General features: G+C 37.7%; 1 protein-coding gene across 1 annotated transcript in view; it reads left to right on the top strand.

Annotated features, from left to right (window-relative positions):
- ptprma (protein tyrosine phosphatase receptor type Ma) overlaps nucleotides 1–13,451 on the top strand; it is a gene marked incomplete at both ends in the record, with an annotated part of 253,813 nt that overhangs the window by 178,232 nt on the left and 62,130 nt on the right. The window contains 1 exon segment of the mRNA NM_001018133.2: nucleotides 8,159–8,432. Coding sequence (NP_001018143.1) covers nucleotides 8,159–8,432 — 274 coding nt within the window.

Below are 13,451 nucleotides of genomic sequence, written 5' to 3'. Positions count from 1 at the left end.
ACAATATCGAGAAGTTATGAATAATATATGAAAATGCGTCTACATGAACTATTTTTTATTCGAAATGGCCAGTATATTACGTTCTTTACATGTTAAATTGTATTTAGTGTAAATAATTTTGTATTATAAAATCAAGGTTTATTGTCCACTTATCTTTAAATTACTACATATCTTCAGAAGTACATGGTAATATGCTAGATTAATATGGTAAAAGTCATTATTAGTAAGACATGTTTCATGTTCTTGTTGTAATAGAAGACAAAGATGTTAGATATAACTGTATGTATACAGTGGTTAGCACTGTGGCCTCACATCAAGAAGGTCACTGGTTCGAGCCTCCGCTGGGTCAGTTGGTGTTTCTGTGTGGAGTTTGCATGTTCTCCTCATGTTGGCGTGGGTTTCCTCCGGGTGCTCCGGTTTCCCCCACAGTCCAAACACATGCGCTATAGGGAAAATGATCAACTACACTGGCCGTAGTGTGTGTGTGTGTGTGTGTGTGTGTGTGTGTGTGTGTGTGTGTGTGTGTGTGTGTTTGTTTGTGTGTGTGTGTGTGTGTGTGTGTGAGTGTGTGTGTGTGAGTGAATTAGTGTGTGTGGGTGTTTCCCAGTGCTGGGTTGCATCTGGAAGGGCATCTGCTGTGTAAAACATTTGCTGGAATAGTTTGCGGTTCATTCCGTTGTGGCAACCCCTGATTAATAAAGAGACTAAGCCAAAATGAATGAATGAATATGTGTAAATAAATGGATAGGTATGTTTGTGAGTGTGTGTGTGTGTGTGTGTATATATGTGTGTATTTTTGTATAATCCATATCTATTATACAGTAAATCCCAAACTATTTATGAATAGTAATTTTCATAATATTAATATTCATAATCTGTAGCTGTTTCATCTGTTTTGCTGATGAGGATCTGATTCTTTTAAATTTGACTGACAAGATTTTTTGTTCTCTCTCTCTATCTGTGTGCGTGCGTTTGCTTGTGCGTGTGTGTGTGTTTGTGTGGGTGCGTGCGTGCGTGCGTGCATGCTTGTGTGTGTGTGTGTGTGTGTGTGTGTGTTTGTGTGCGTGCTTGCTTGCGTGTGTGTGTGTGTGTGTGTGTGTGTGTGTGATGTAATGTGCTGATGTGCTGTACATCACAGCGCTGTCATATATCAGTAAAGTAATGGCTGGCCTTTAAGTCGGCAGTAAATCTCCAGGAAAGGCTGTTTCTGCTCTTCAGCAGCTCTCCGTCTGAATTATCCTCCGCTCTCTTCTTTCTTCTTCTTCTCTTTCTTTAGATTCACGATCGGCCGTCCTCATCACTCGTTCCTCTGTCTGACATTAATATCTGATGCTGCCAGATCATGATTAACAGCGTCTGATCGTCTTCAGTTCCTCGTGATTCTTGCTTATTTAATTTTTAATTATGAAATTAATTTTAAATCATTTATTAATAAGCACACATATAAATACAGTTGGTTGAAGACAAAATTCATTTATTAATTTTTTTTCCAACTTAGTCTACATTTCAGAGGTTGCCACAGCAGAATGAACCGCCAACTTTTCCAGTACATTTTATACACAGCGGATAGCCTTCCAGTACAGGGAAACACCCATACACACTCATTCCTACACACACACACTTATACACTGACCTTTTTAGTTGATCAGTTCCCCTATAGCGCATGTGTTTAGACTGTGTGGGAAACTGGAGCACTTGGAGGAAACCCACCGAACACAGGGAGAACATGCAAACTCCACACTGAAACACCAACTGACCCAAACCAGTGGCTTTCTTACTGTGAGTCGACAGTGCTAACCACTGAGCCACTGTTCTGCCCATACATATACATACACACTTAAAATTTAACATCTTCGTCTTCTGTTACAACAAGAATATTAAACATTTCTTACTAATAATGTCAATTCTGTGGGGGAAACAGGAGCTCCTGGAGGAAACCCATGCCAACACGTGGAGCAGTGGCAGATTTAGGCATGGGCGATTTGGGCGATCAAACAGGGCAGGGCTAACCCAATCACCAATTCCCTGCTCTTCACTTGCGCCTGAGAGCACCACGGTTGTCGTTTGCCTTGCGCGAGTTAGGCTAGCGCAGTTCCTGAAATAATATTAATAATAATATTAATAATATACCAATAAAAATAACAATAATAATGATTATTATTTTAAAATAAAATAATAATAATATTAATAAAATCTAAAATAATTTTTTAAAATTAATAATAATAACAATAAAAAATAAAGTAATAATAATATAATATAATAATAATTATAATAATAATAACAATAATAATAATAATATAATTATAATAATAATATATAAAATAATATAATTAAAACATTATAATAATATTAATAATATAATTAATATAATATAATAATATAAAATAATACTACTAATTATAAAATATATAATAATATTAATAATAATAATAATATAATAATTTCTACTACATAATAATAATAATAATAATAATAATAATAATAATAATAATAATAAGATATACAAATTCAACCACAGTTTTTTTTTTGATCAACCAAAGGTTTTGTAAAAAGAAAATTGAAGTCCTGCACTGAATAAATGTTTTTCTCAATTAGAGTTTTGGTCTTGGTTTTTTTCTGAAAATTTCTGAAAATGCTTCTTGATTAAATTTGTTTAGTTATTTGGACAAGACAGAATCTCTCAGTAGGAGAAGCGTTTTATTTATTTATTTTTTGCAGTGAAAATTTGTAATTTCCAGGCCGGATCCAGAGGCATCTGCAGGGGATTTAAACAGTATGAAATAAGAGTGGACTTCAATCCCGCCTCGCCATTTCCAGATATTAAAACACTGAACTTTGACACTCGGGTGCCGAATTTCCAGAAAATAAAGAGAAAAACGGCAGTGAAATTACAGCCAGAGCTGCGACACGGCTTCAATGAGTCTGCCTCCACACGCTTGATATGTAGGAGAAATAATGGAATAGGAAAAGACGGATGGAGGCTTTTTTTCTCCAATTGAAGAAAGCCGCAGTGTTAGAGAGGATATCGGGCGTCTGTGACACGCTGAGACAAATGAAATGAAGTTGAAATTAGGAGCTGCGGGTCGCGTTATTAGAGCACACAGAACTGAACAGCAGATCCAGACTTTCTCCAGCTCTAAATCCAGCGCTGTGATGGAGAAACACAGCAGACAGATGAGCTCCAGAACACACACACACACACACACACACACACACACACACACACACACACACACACACACTCTATTCTGCTGAATAACACACACTCATCAAGGGCACAGAAACCTTCTGCATTCCTCCGTCACTGTCAGAGTCACTGACACACTCCTGCTGCTGCTGATGATGATGTTCAGTGTTTTACAGATTCACCAATCAGGACTGTCTGACCATCCATCACGTATCAATACATCCATCCATTCATCCACCAATATATTCTGTCCATCCATCCATCCATCAATATATTCTGTCCATCCATCCATCCATCCCTCCATCCATCCATCCATCCATTCATCCACCAATATATTCTGTCCATCCATCCATCCATCCACCAATATATTCTGTCCATCCATCCATCCATCCAGCCATCCATTCATCCATTCATCCACCAATATATTCTGTCCATCCATACATCCATCCATTCATCCACCAATATATTCTGTCCATCCATCCATCCCTCCATCCATCCATCCATTCATCCATTCATCCACCAATATATTCTGTCCATCCATACATCCATCAATATATTCTGTCCATCCATCCATCCATCCCTCCATCCATCCATCCATCCATTCATCCACCAATATATTCTATCCATCCATCCCTCCCTCCATCCATCAATATATTCTGTCCATCCATCCATCCATACATTCAACCATACATCCATCAATATATTCTGTCCATCCATCCATCCATCCATCCACCAATATATTCTGTCCATCCATCCATCCATCCCTCCATCCAGCCATCCATTCATCCATTCATCCACCAATATATTCTGTCCATCCATACATCCATCCATTCATCCACCAATATATTCTGTCCATCCATCCATCCATCCCTCCATCCATCCATCCATTCATCCATTCATCCACCAATATATTCTGTCCATCCATCCATCCATCCATCTATCCATCCATCCATCAATATATTCTGTCCATCAATTCATCTATCCATCCATCCCTCCCTCCATCCATCCCTCCATCCGTCCATCCATCCATCCATACATTCATCCATCAATATATTCTGTCCATCCATCCATCCATACATTCAACCATACATCCATCAATATATTCTGTCCATCCATCCATCCCTCCATCCATCCATCCATCCATTCATCCACCAATATATTCTGTCCATCCATCCATTCATCCATCAATATATTCTGTCCATCCATACATCCATCCATCAATATATTCTGTCCATCCATTCATCTATCCATCCATCCCTCCCTCCATCTATCCCTCCATCTGTCCATCCATCCATCCATACATTCATCCATCAATATATTCTGTCCATCCGTCCATCCATCCATCCATCCATCCATCAATATATTCTGTCCATCCATTCATCTATCCATCCATCCATCCCTCCCTCCATCCATCCCTCCGTCCGTCCATCCATCCATCCATCCATACATACATCCATCAATATATTCTGTCAATCCATCCATCCATTCATCCATTCATTCATTCATCCATCAATATATTCTATCCATCCCTCCATCTGTCCATCCATCCATCCATTAATATATTCTGTCCGTCCGTCCGTCCGTCCGTCCGTCCGTCCGTCCGTCCGTCCGTCCGTCCGTCCGTCCGTCCGTCCGTCCATCCATCCATCCATCCATCCATCCTTTAATAAATAGATATTTGTAGTGTATAAAACAGATCAATCAAACACACATGACAGCTATTCACATGTTCAGGTAATGTAAACAAATACTATGGTACATGTGTCTAAAAACAGCCCCTCATATTCCCTCAGCACACCTCGGCTTTCAGCTTCTAAAAGCAGAGAGTGCAGCTCGACCCCTTCAGAGCAACCCGCAATTAAAATCTGTGATTGCTGCAATTAGCTGGAGATGATCTGCGAGTGAACGGACTGATTGATAATTGAATTAAGAGGGGTTTAGGTTAATCAGACACGGATGAATTATTTCACAAAGGTTAATAGAATCAATAATTTCAGTTCGGGAATCCTCTGCTCGCTGGCTAATCGGCTACAGGAGGTTGAGCTGTAAATCCTGTGAACGAGAGCCGTCAGACTCCTTCATTCACACAGAAAAGAGGATTTATTTCTAAAATCACACCAGCCACGTAGAAATGCATCATTAATCATAACTTTACTGCAGCACATTAAATATTATATTAATGGAGACGCTTTATTATTCAGTAAGAACAGCCTCATGTGTTTAAAACTATAGTTAGAGTTTATGATAATATAAATAATAATTAAAATATTAAATCAAGAAGCCTTATACTAGACAAGCAAAAATATTGCCTTGTTTTAGAAATAACAAGTTGTTTTTTAAATATTTACAACTATTTTAGGGTATTATCTTTGTTAATATACAATATTCATTCATTAATTTTCCTTCAGCTTAGCCCTTTATTTACCAGAAGTCACCACAGTGGAATGAACCCCCAACTATTCCAGCATGTCTTACGCACTGGATGCCCTTCTAGCTGCAACCCAGTACTGGGAAACACCCACCCACACACACACACACACACACACACACACACACACACACACACACACACACACACACACACTCACACACACACTACAGCAATTTTAGGTCATTATTTCTCCCACACCAACACGGGGAGAACATGAAAACTCCACACAGGCCACAGACCCAGCCGGGACTCGAACCAGCGACCTCCTTGCTGTGAGGCCACAGTGCAAACCACTAAGCCACCGTGCCACCCTCATTTCAACATTATTTCTGAAAATAAGACTACATTTTGTGCTCGTCTAGAAAATGCCTCTTGATTTAAGATTTTTTAAATATTTGAACTAGAAACAAGACAGACACTCGTAAGTAAGAACTGCATTTATTTTTCAGCGTTTCTCGTGAGCCTCAGGCCGTCGTCTTCAGCCGGTTAATTAAATGTGTTCAGTGGAAACTCTTGGCCAACATCTCGGCCAGAGGATTATCCCGTCTGAAGACTGTCCTGTTGAAGCAAACATGGAGTCGCTGTGTTTTCCAGGAATTATCCAGTGTTTCACGCTCATATGCTTCTGCTCCAGCCATTTGGCTGTTGTGTGTGTGTGTGTGTGTGTGTGTGTGCGTGCGTGTGTGGGTGGGTGTGTGTGTGTGCGTGTTTGTGTGCGTGTGTGTGTGTCAGACATGTTTGCTAGATTTTACTGGATACTCAAACATTGTTGCATATAATACAGGGGGAAAACCCTTGTACATGTTTATATACCTTACAATAATTATAAAATAAATAAATAAATAAATAAATAAGGGGGGAGGGCATCATGCTTTATACATATTTAGAAATGTTATACTATTTTTAAAATATTAATAATAAATGAATAATAAAACTTATAGTGTGTGTGTGTGTATATATATATATATATATATATATATATATATATATATATATATATATATATATGTATATGTATATATATATATATGTATATAGATAGATAGATAGATAGATAGATAGATAGATAGATAGATAGATAGATAGATAGATAGATAGATAGATAGATAGATAGATAATATTCAAATAGGCAATATTTATACTATGTATATACAGTGCTCAGCATAGAGTACATAACATTTAGCAAATTAATATTTTATTAATTATATCAGTGAATATAGGTCATATTTTTGTGCATTTGAAAAGAAGATACTTATTAAACATATATTTATTAAAATAATATTTTAGTCATATTTAGAAATAGAAAGTTAACACAATTAAATTCAAGCAAAATTGTCTATATTTTTGTTTTTCTTGGTTTTCCTCTTTTTTTAAACTTGTATTTAATATTTTTTATATCATATAAATTTGGCTGTACTGTTTTTATTGTAAGTTATTTTGTTAGATCAGCTCTAGATTTGGCTTCAGTACTGAGTAATCTAATGTATATGCACAAATATAATATTGTAGAGCTTCCTATTAAACATCAATTTAAAAGAGAGATGTGTGAGGGGTGTCGCTGTATATGCTGAGCACTGGATTTATGCAATATATTTGAATCATCCTTCATCTCTTTCTGTGTACACTATATAATTTGTCCTTTACATATACTGCATACCAGGGGTCACCAATCTCGGCCGGTGTCCCTGCAGGATTCAGCTCCAACTTGCCTCAACACACCTGCCTGGGTGTTTCAAGTATACCTTGTAAGAGCTTGATTAGCTTGTTCAGGTGTGTTTGATTAGGGTTGGAGCTAAAATCTGCAGGACACCGGCCCTCCAGGAACAAGTTTGGTGACCCCTGGTGTTTACACACACAGCTGAAAACTGTGAAAAATATATTAGTCCTTCTTTTTTCAGATATTTTCCAGTTTATCAAGCACATTTTTTACAATATTTTCCTATTATATTTTATTTACAAATATTTCAAAGATGGCTAAGATCAATGTTTTTAGCTCTATTAAGATTCTTCAGCCTTTATATTACATGCATAACTTACACAATGGAAGGAAGATTATTTCAAATCATACTAGTGTTAATAACTCATCTCTAATAACTGATTTATTTTCTCTTTGTCATGATGACAGTAAATAATATTAGACTAGATATTCTTCAAGACACTAGTGTTCAGCTTACAGTGACATGTAAAGGCTTCACTAGGGTAATTAGGGTAAAGTTAGAGTAATTAGGCAAGTCATTGTATAACAGTGGTTTGTTCTGGAGACAATCCAACACTAATATTGCTGAAAGGGCGAATAATATTGACCTTAAAATGGGTATAAAACAATTAAAAACTGCTTTTATTCTAGCTGAAATAAAACAAATAAGACTTTCTCCAGAAGAACAAATATTAGAGGAAATACAGTGAACAATTTCTGAATCTGTTCAACATCAGATTAGGGAATATTTGAAAAAATCCACAGGAGGGTGAATAATTCTGACTGCAACTGTATATGCACTATAGATTAATTCTGTATATTAACTGTGTTATTGTGTGTGTAGTGTTTATCAGGTGGTGGTTGAAGAGGAGCGTCCACGCCGCTCACAGAGAGCTGCTGAGATCCTGCGCTGTTACCCGATTCCAGTCCACTTCCAGAACGTGTCCGCCTTCAACTCTCCGTATTACTTCAGTGCCGAGTTTCCAGCCGCACGCATCCAGGCGCCGCTGCCGTTCACTGTAGGAGACAACCGCACGTATGAGGGATACTGGAACCTTCCGCTGCTGCCACACAAGAGCTACAGCGTCTACTATCAGGCCGTCAGCACCGCCAACGGGGTGAGGAAACACACACACACTGCGTCTCAAATGACCCACTATGCACTTATACACTACACACTTATGTGTTATGTCAGATTACGTGTTCATGGCGGTCACGAGAGAGCATTTGATTGGTCAGGAGAATTGATGAGAAACTAAAGTACGAGGAGGATGTGAATAAAACTGCTGATCCATTTAGGCAGAAGTGGCAAACTTGTTTATATCAGTTTAATGGTATGCACTCGCTTATAGGTATCCTAAAACTAACAATACTGACACATCTAAAAAGCTTTATTTTAACTTCATGGGACTTTTTTAGATCGCCGTTGTTTCCCTCAATTATAAAGGTGCTGCCTAAAATAACCCTTAAATATTACTCAATGGTTTCTAATAGTGAAACTGAATAAAACAATCGGAATTTCTCTTAAATGACTTTTCCCCTTTAAGTAAACTGTTAAGTGTTGGATAAAGAGCCGTTGATGTCATTTCCCTAAGTATATTCTAAGGTTGGGAAAACTCCACCCTGAGAGTTTCACAAACGCAATTAATGATGAAAAACTGCTGCCAGAATATGAATTTGCAATATACAAACAAACAAACAAACAAACAAACCATGCCTGCTGTTTTCTCCTTTAATATTCTGTTTCTCCATGAACTGCATCGCAATATAAAATAAAAAGTTCATACACTCACCGGCCACTTTATTAGGTACACCTGTCTAGCCAATCACATGGCAGCAGCTCACTGCATTAAGGCATGTAGACATGGTCAAGAGGATCTGCTGCAGTTCAAGCGAGCATCAGAATGGGGAAGAAAGGGGATTTAAGAGACTTTGAATGTGGCATGGTTGTTGCTGCCAGACGGGCTGCTCTGAGTATTTCAGAAACTGCTGATCTACTGGGATTTTCACGCACAACCATCTCTAGGGTTTACAGAGAATGCTCCGACAAAGAGGAAATATCCAGTGAGCGGCAGTTCTGTGGGCGCAAATGCCTTGTTGATGAGGCCAGAGGTCAGAGGAGAATGGCCAGACTGGTTCCAGCTGATATAAAGGCGACAGTAACTCAAATAAGCACTCGCTACAACCGAGCTCTGCAGAAGAGCATCTCTGAACACACAACACGGCCAACCTTGAGGCGGATGGGCTACAGCAGCAGAAGAGCACACCGGGTGCCGCTCCTGTCAGCTAAGAACAGGAAACTGAGGCTACAATTCACACAGACTCACCAAAACTGGACAATAGAAGATTGGAGAAACGTTGCTGCTCTGATGAGTCTCCATTTCTGCTGACACATTCAGATGCTCGGGGCAGAATTTGGCCTCAACAACATGAAAGCATGGATCATCCTGCCTTGTATCAGCGGTTCAGGCTGGTGGTGGTGGTGTAATGGTGTGGGGGAGATTTTCTTTGGCTCCATTAGTACCAATTGAGCATCAACGCCACAGCCTACCTGAGTATTGCTGCTGACCATGTCCATCCCTTTATGAGCACAGTGTCTCCATCTTCTGATGGCTACTTCCAGCAGGATAACGCAGCATGTCATAAAGCTCAATCATCTCAGACTGGTGTCTTGAACATGACGATGAGTTCACTGTACTCAAATGGCCTCCACAGTCACCAGAGCTCAATCCAATAGAGCAGCTTTGGGATGTGGTGGAACGGGAGATTGGCATCATAAATGTGCAGCTGACAAATCTGCAGCAACTGTGTGATGCTATCATGACAATATGGAGCAAAATCTCTGAGGAATATTTCCAGTAGCTTGTTGAATCTCTGCCATGAAGGATTAAGGCAGTTCTGAAGGCAAATGAAGTCCATCCTGGTACTAGTGAGGTGTACCTAATAAAGTGGCCGGTCAGTGAGTGTATAATCTGATTACACTAAACTCTTCACTTTCTTTCTGATCACACGCACCAAACTTGTCACTTCTGTAATCTGATTGGATCAGAGCATTATCATCTCCACCTCGTTCACCTGTAGTGTCTGAAACTCCTCATATAAATAAATAACTCTGTGTTTTTCACTGACCTGTGATCATCTTGGAAGGAGAAAAACAGGCGTTCAGTGAAAGTGAAGTTGGTAATTAGCAGGCAGTGGGCCGAGAATAATGTAAACGCTGTCACTTTCTGCCCTTTGCAGTGAAAAGCAACTCATTTTTTTGTATTGTTATTTATTGCGAGGGCCTAAACGCTGCTCCTGTTCTCAGTCTGATGCACTTGCCATTAAAACAGCGCCATCATTGACTTTGATGAATGGCGTGCGCTGCGACCGGCACCTGCGCAACTTTACTGCGGTTTAAGCTTCTCGTTGCATTAAATAAGCTTTCCAGCGTTTGCCGTCGCGTGCTGCATGTTGTCCTTTTAATTGCTCCCAATTAGCAGAGCGCCAGCAATTACAGGAGGCAGTTTCTGCTCTCCCCGGCGACACGCGTTTACTGAAAAACAAAAGTCCAGGATTCGCTGACCTTCCTCCACTCCTCCAATTATTTCCGTTTAGAAGTTTCCACATTTATTGTGTGCTTCACAACAACAGCGGCGGCGGCGGCAGCGCTCAATGTTTTGGCAAGGTCAAATTCTGGCCCTGTGTTTTCAGAGATGCTTATTAGCAGATTCAGATTCCACTTTTTTTTAAGCAAATTTTACAGAAATCTGAGCATGGACTGTGTTTATTGGAAGCTGATGAACAAATAAACACGTTAGAGAGCTCTTGATTCTGTACTGATGTTTATTATTAATAATGCTTTTTATTATTTCATCAAATCTGATGGTTATTGCAGTCTATAAGGTGTAATGCAGAATAGATCATCTCAATGTGGTGATGACGTTGGCCCATGAACATCTCCTGTTTGTTTCAAACTATTTCACACCTGAAACAAGAGCGATTCAATCATAACTCGACGTTTTAACGTTATTTATCAATATTTGCCTCTTTTTGGATTCTCGGAAGCTATAGAAATGAAAAATGTAAAACAGTGAATACACTAGGACCATTGTTATTGTTTACATTCCTCAAGATGGTCTATAAGATATCGTCTCTATTGCAGAGTGCTGTAGTTGCTTTTTTCTGAGTTTATCAGCTACACTAGTGCACTATCATTACCATAATGTAGTACAATAAAGCAGTGTACACATTACACACTGCATACTAGATAATGCACACTGGAAACTGCACACACTGCATACTAGATAATGCACACTGGACACTATACACACTGCTTACTAGATAATGCACACTGGACACTACACAAACTGCACACTAGATAATGCACACTGAACACTACACACTGCATACTAGATAATGCACACTGGACACTATACACACTGCATACTAGACACTATAAACCGCATGTTAGATAATACACACTACACAAATTACATACTAGACATGGCACACAGCATACTAGATAATGCAACACTAGACACTGCACATTACTTTATTATTATTATCAATATTATTAACATTATTATTATTGTTATTAACACTATACTATTATTATTATTATTATTATTAATAGTAATAATATTAATAATCAAAGTAAAATAATGAATATAATAATAAAAATGATAATAATAATAATAATAATAATGTTAATAATAATAATAATAAAAATTGTTATAATAATTAAAATAATAATAATAAAAATAATAGTAAAATTAATGTATGTAATAATAATAATAATATTATTATTAATTATGATAATAATATTAATAATTGTTATAATAATAATAACAGTAATAATAATTATTGTGATGATGATAATAATAATAATAATAATAAATGGTTACAATAATAATAATAATAATAATAATAATAATAATAATAATAATGATTATTATAATGATAATAATAATAAAAAATACTACTATTAATAATAATAATTTTGATAATAATAATAATAATAATAATGATGATGATGATGATGATGATGAATAATAATGGTAATAATAATAATAATAATAATAATAATAATAATAATAATAATAATAATAATATAATAATAATAAAAATGATAATACTACTAATAATGGTAATAATAATAATAATAATAATAATAATAATAATAATAAAAATATTGGTAATATAAAAATAATGGTAATAATAATTAATTAATTTATTTTCTTTTCAGCTTAGTCCCTTTATTAATCTGGGGTTGCCACATGGGAATGAACTGCCAACTTATCCAGCATCTGTTTTACACAGCGGATGCCCTTCCAGCCGCAACCCATCACTGAGACACACTCATTTATACACACTCACTCACACACATACACTACAGACAATTTAGCCTACCCAATTCACCTACCACATGTCTTTGGACCGGAGCACCCGCAGGAAACCCACGCCAACACGGGGAGAACATACAAACTCCACACAGAAATGCCAACTGACCCAGCCGAGGCTCGAACCAGTGACCTTCTTGCTGTCTCTACCTTCTGGCCTACTGCGCCACCGCGTCGCCCAATAATAAAAATAATTTTAAAAATAATAATAATAATAATAGTGGTAATATTAATACTAATAATAATAGTCATAATAATAATAATAATATTTGTCTATGATGAAGATGAATATGCTATTGCTCTGTTATCTGAGCAGAATCTCTGCTGAAGGCTCGCTCAGTGAATGTGGAGAGTTTTGCTGATTGCGGTCGTCCGTCTGTGGCTGAAGAGGCAATAAAAGTGAAGTGAGGACCGACACCGGGCAGAGGCACATTAACCGCTCCACGCCTGCTCACCGGTGCATTATTAACACTCCAGTCTAATTGGAAATTAGAATGATCAGCCATCTCTCTTTTTTATATGCAAATTGACCCTAATGAAAAGGCGACGCGCAGAGAGAGAGACGCTCCCGCCATTAGATAATTCACTGTGTCTAATTGGAGGAGCTCCACCACGTCCGAGAGAGAGAGAGAGAGAGATGTGTGTGTGTGTGGGCCTCAGTGTGTGTGCGAGTATGAATGTGTTGTTGTGAAGGATGTGTTTGTGTCTGTTGTATAACCTGTTGTGTGTGTGTGTGTGTGTTTTGAAGTGGGACGT

The sequence above is a fragment of the Danio rerio genome, chromosome 24, assembly GCF_052040795.2.
Source record: "Danio rerio strain M-AB ecotype USA chromosome 24, GRCz13ab, whole genome shotgun sequence".
NCBI classification, from domain to species: Eukaryota; Metazoa; Chordata; class Actinopteri; order Cypriniformes; family Danionidae; genus Danio; species Danio rerio.
The sequence above is the reverse complement of the archived record's forward strand: the minus strand, read 5'-3'. Positions and strand labels throughout refer to the sequence as shown.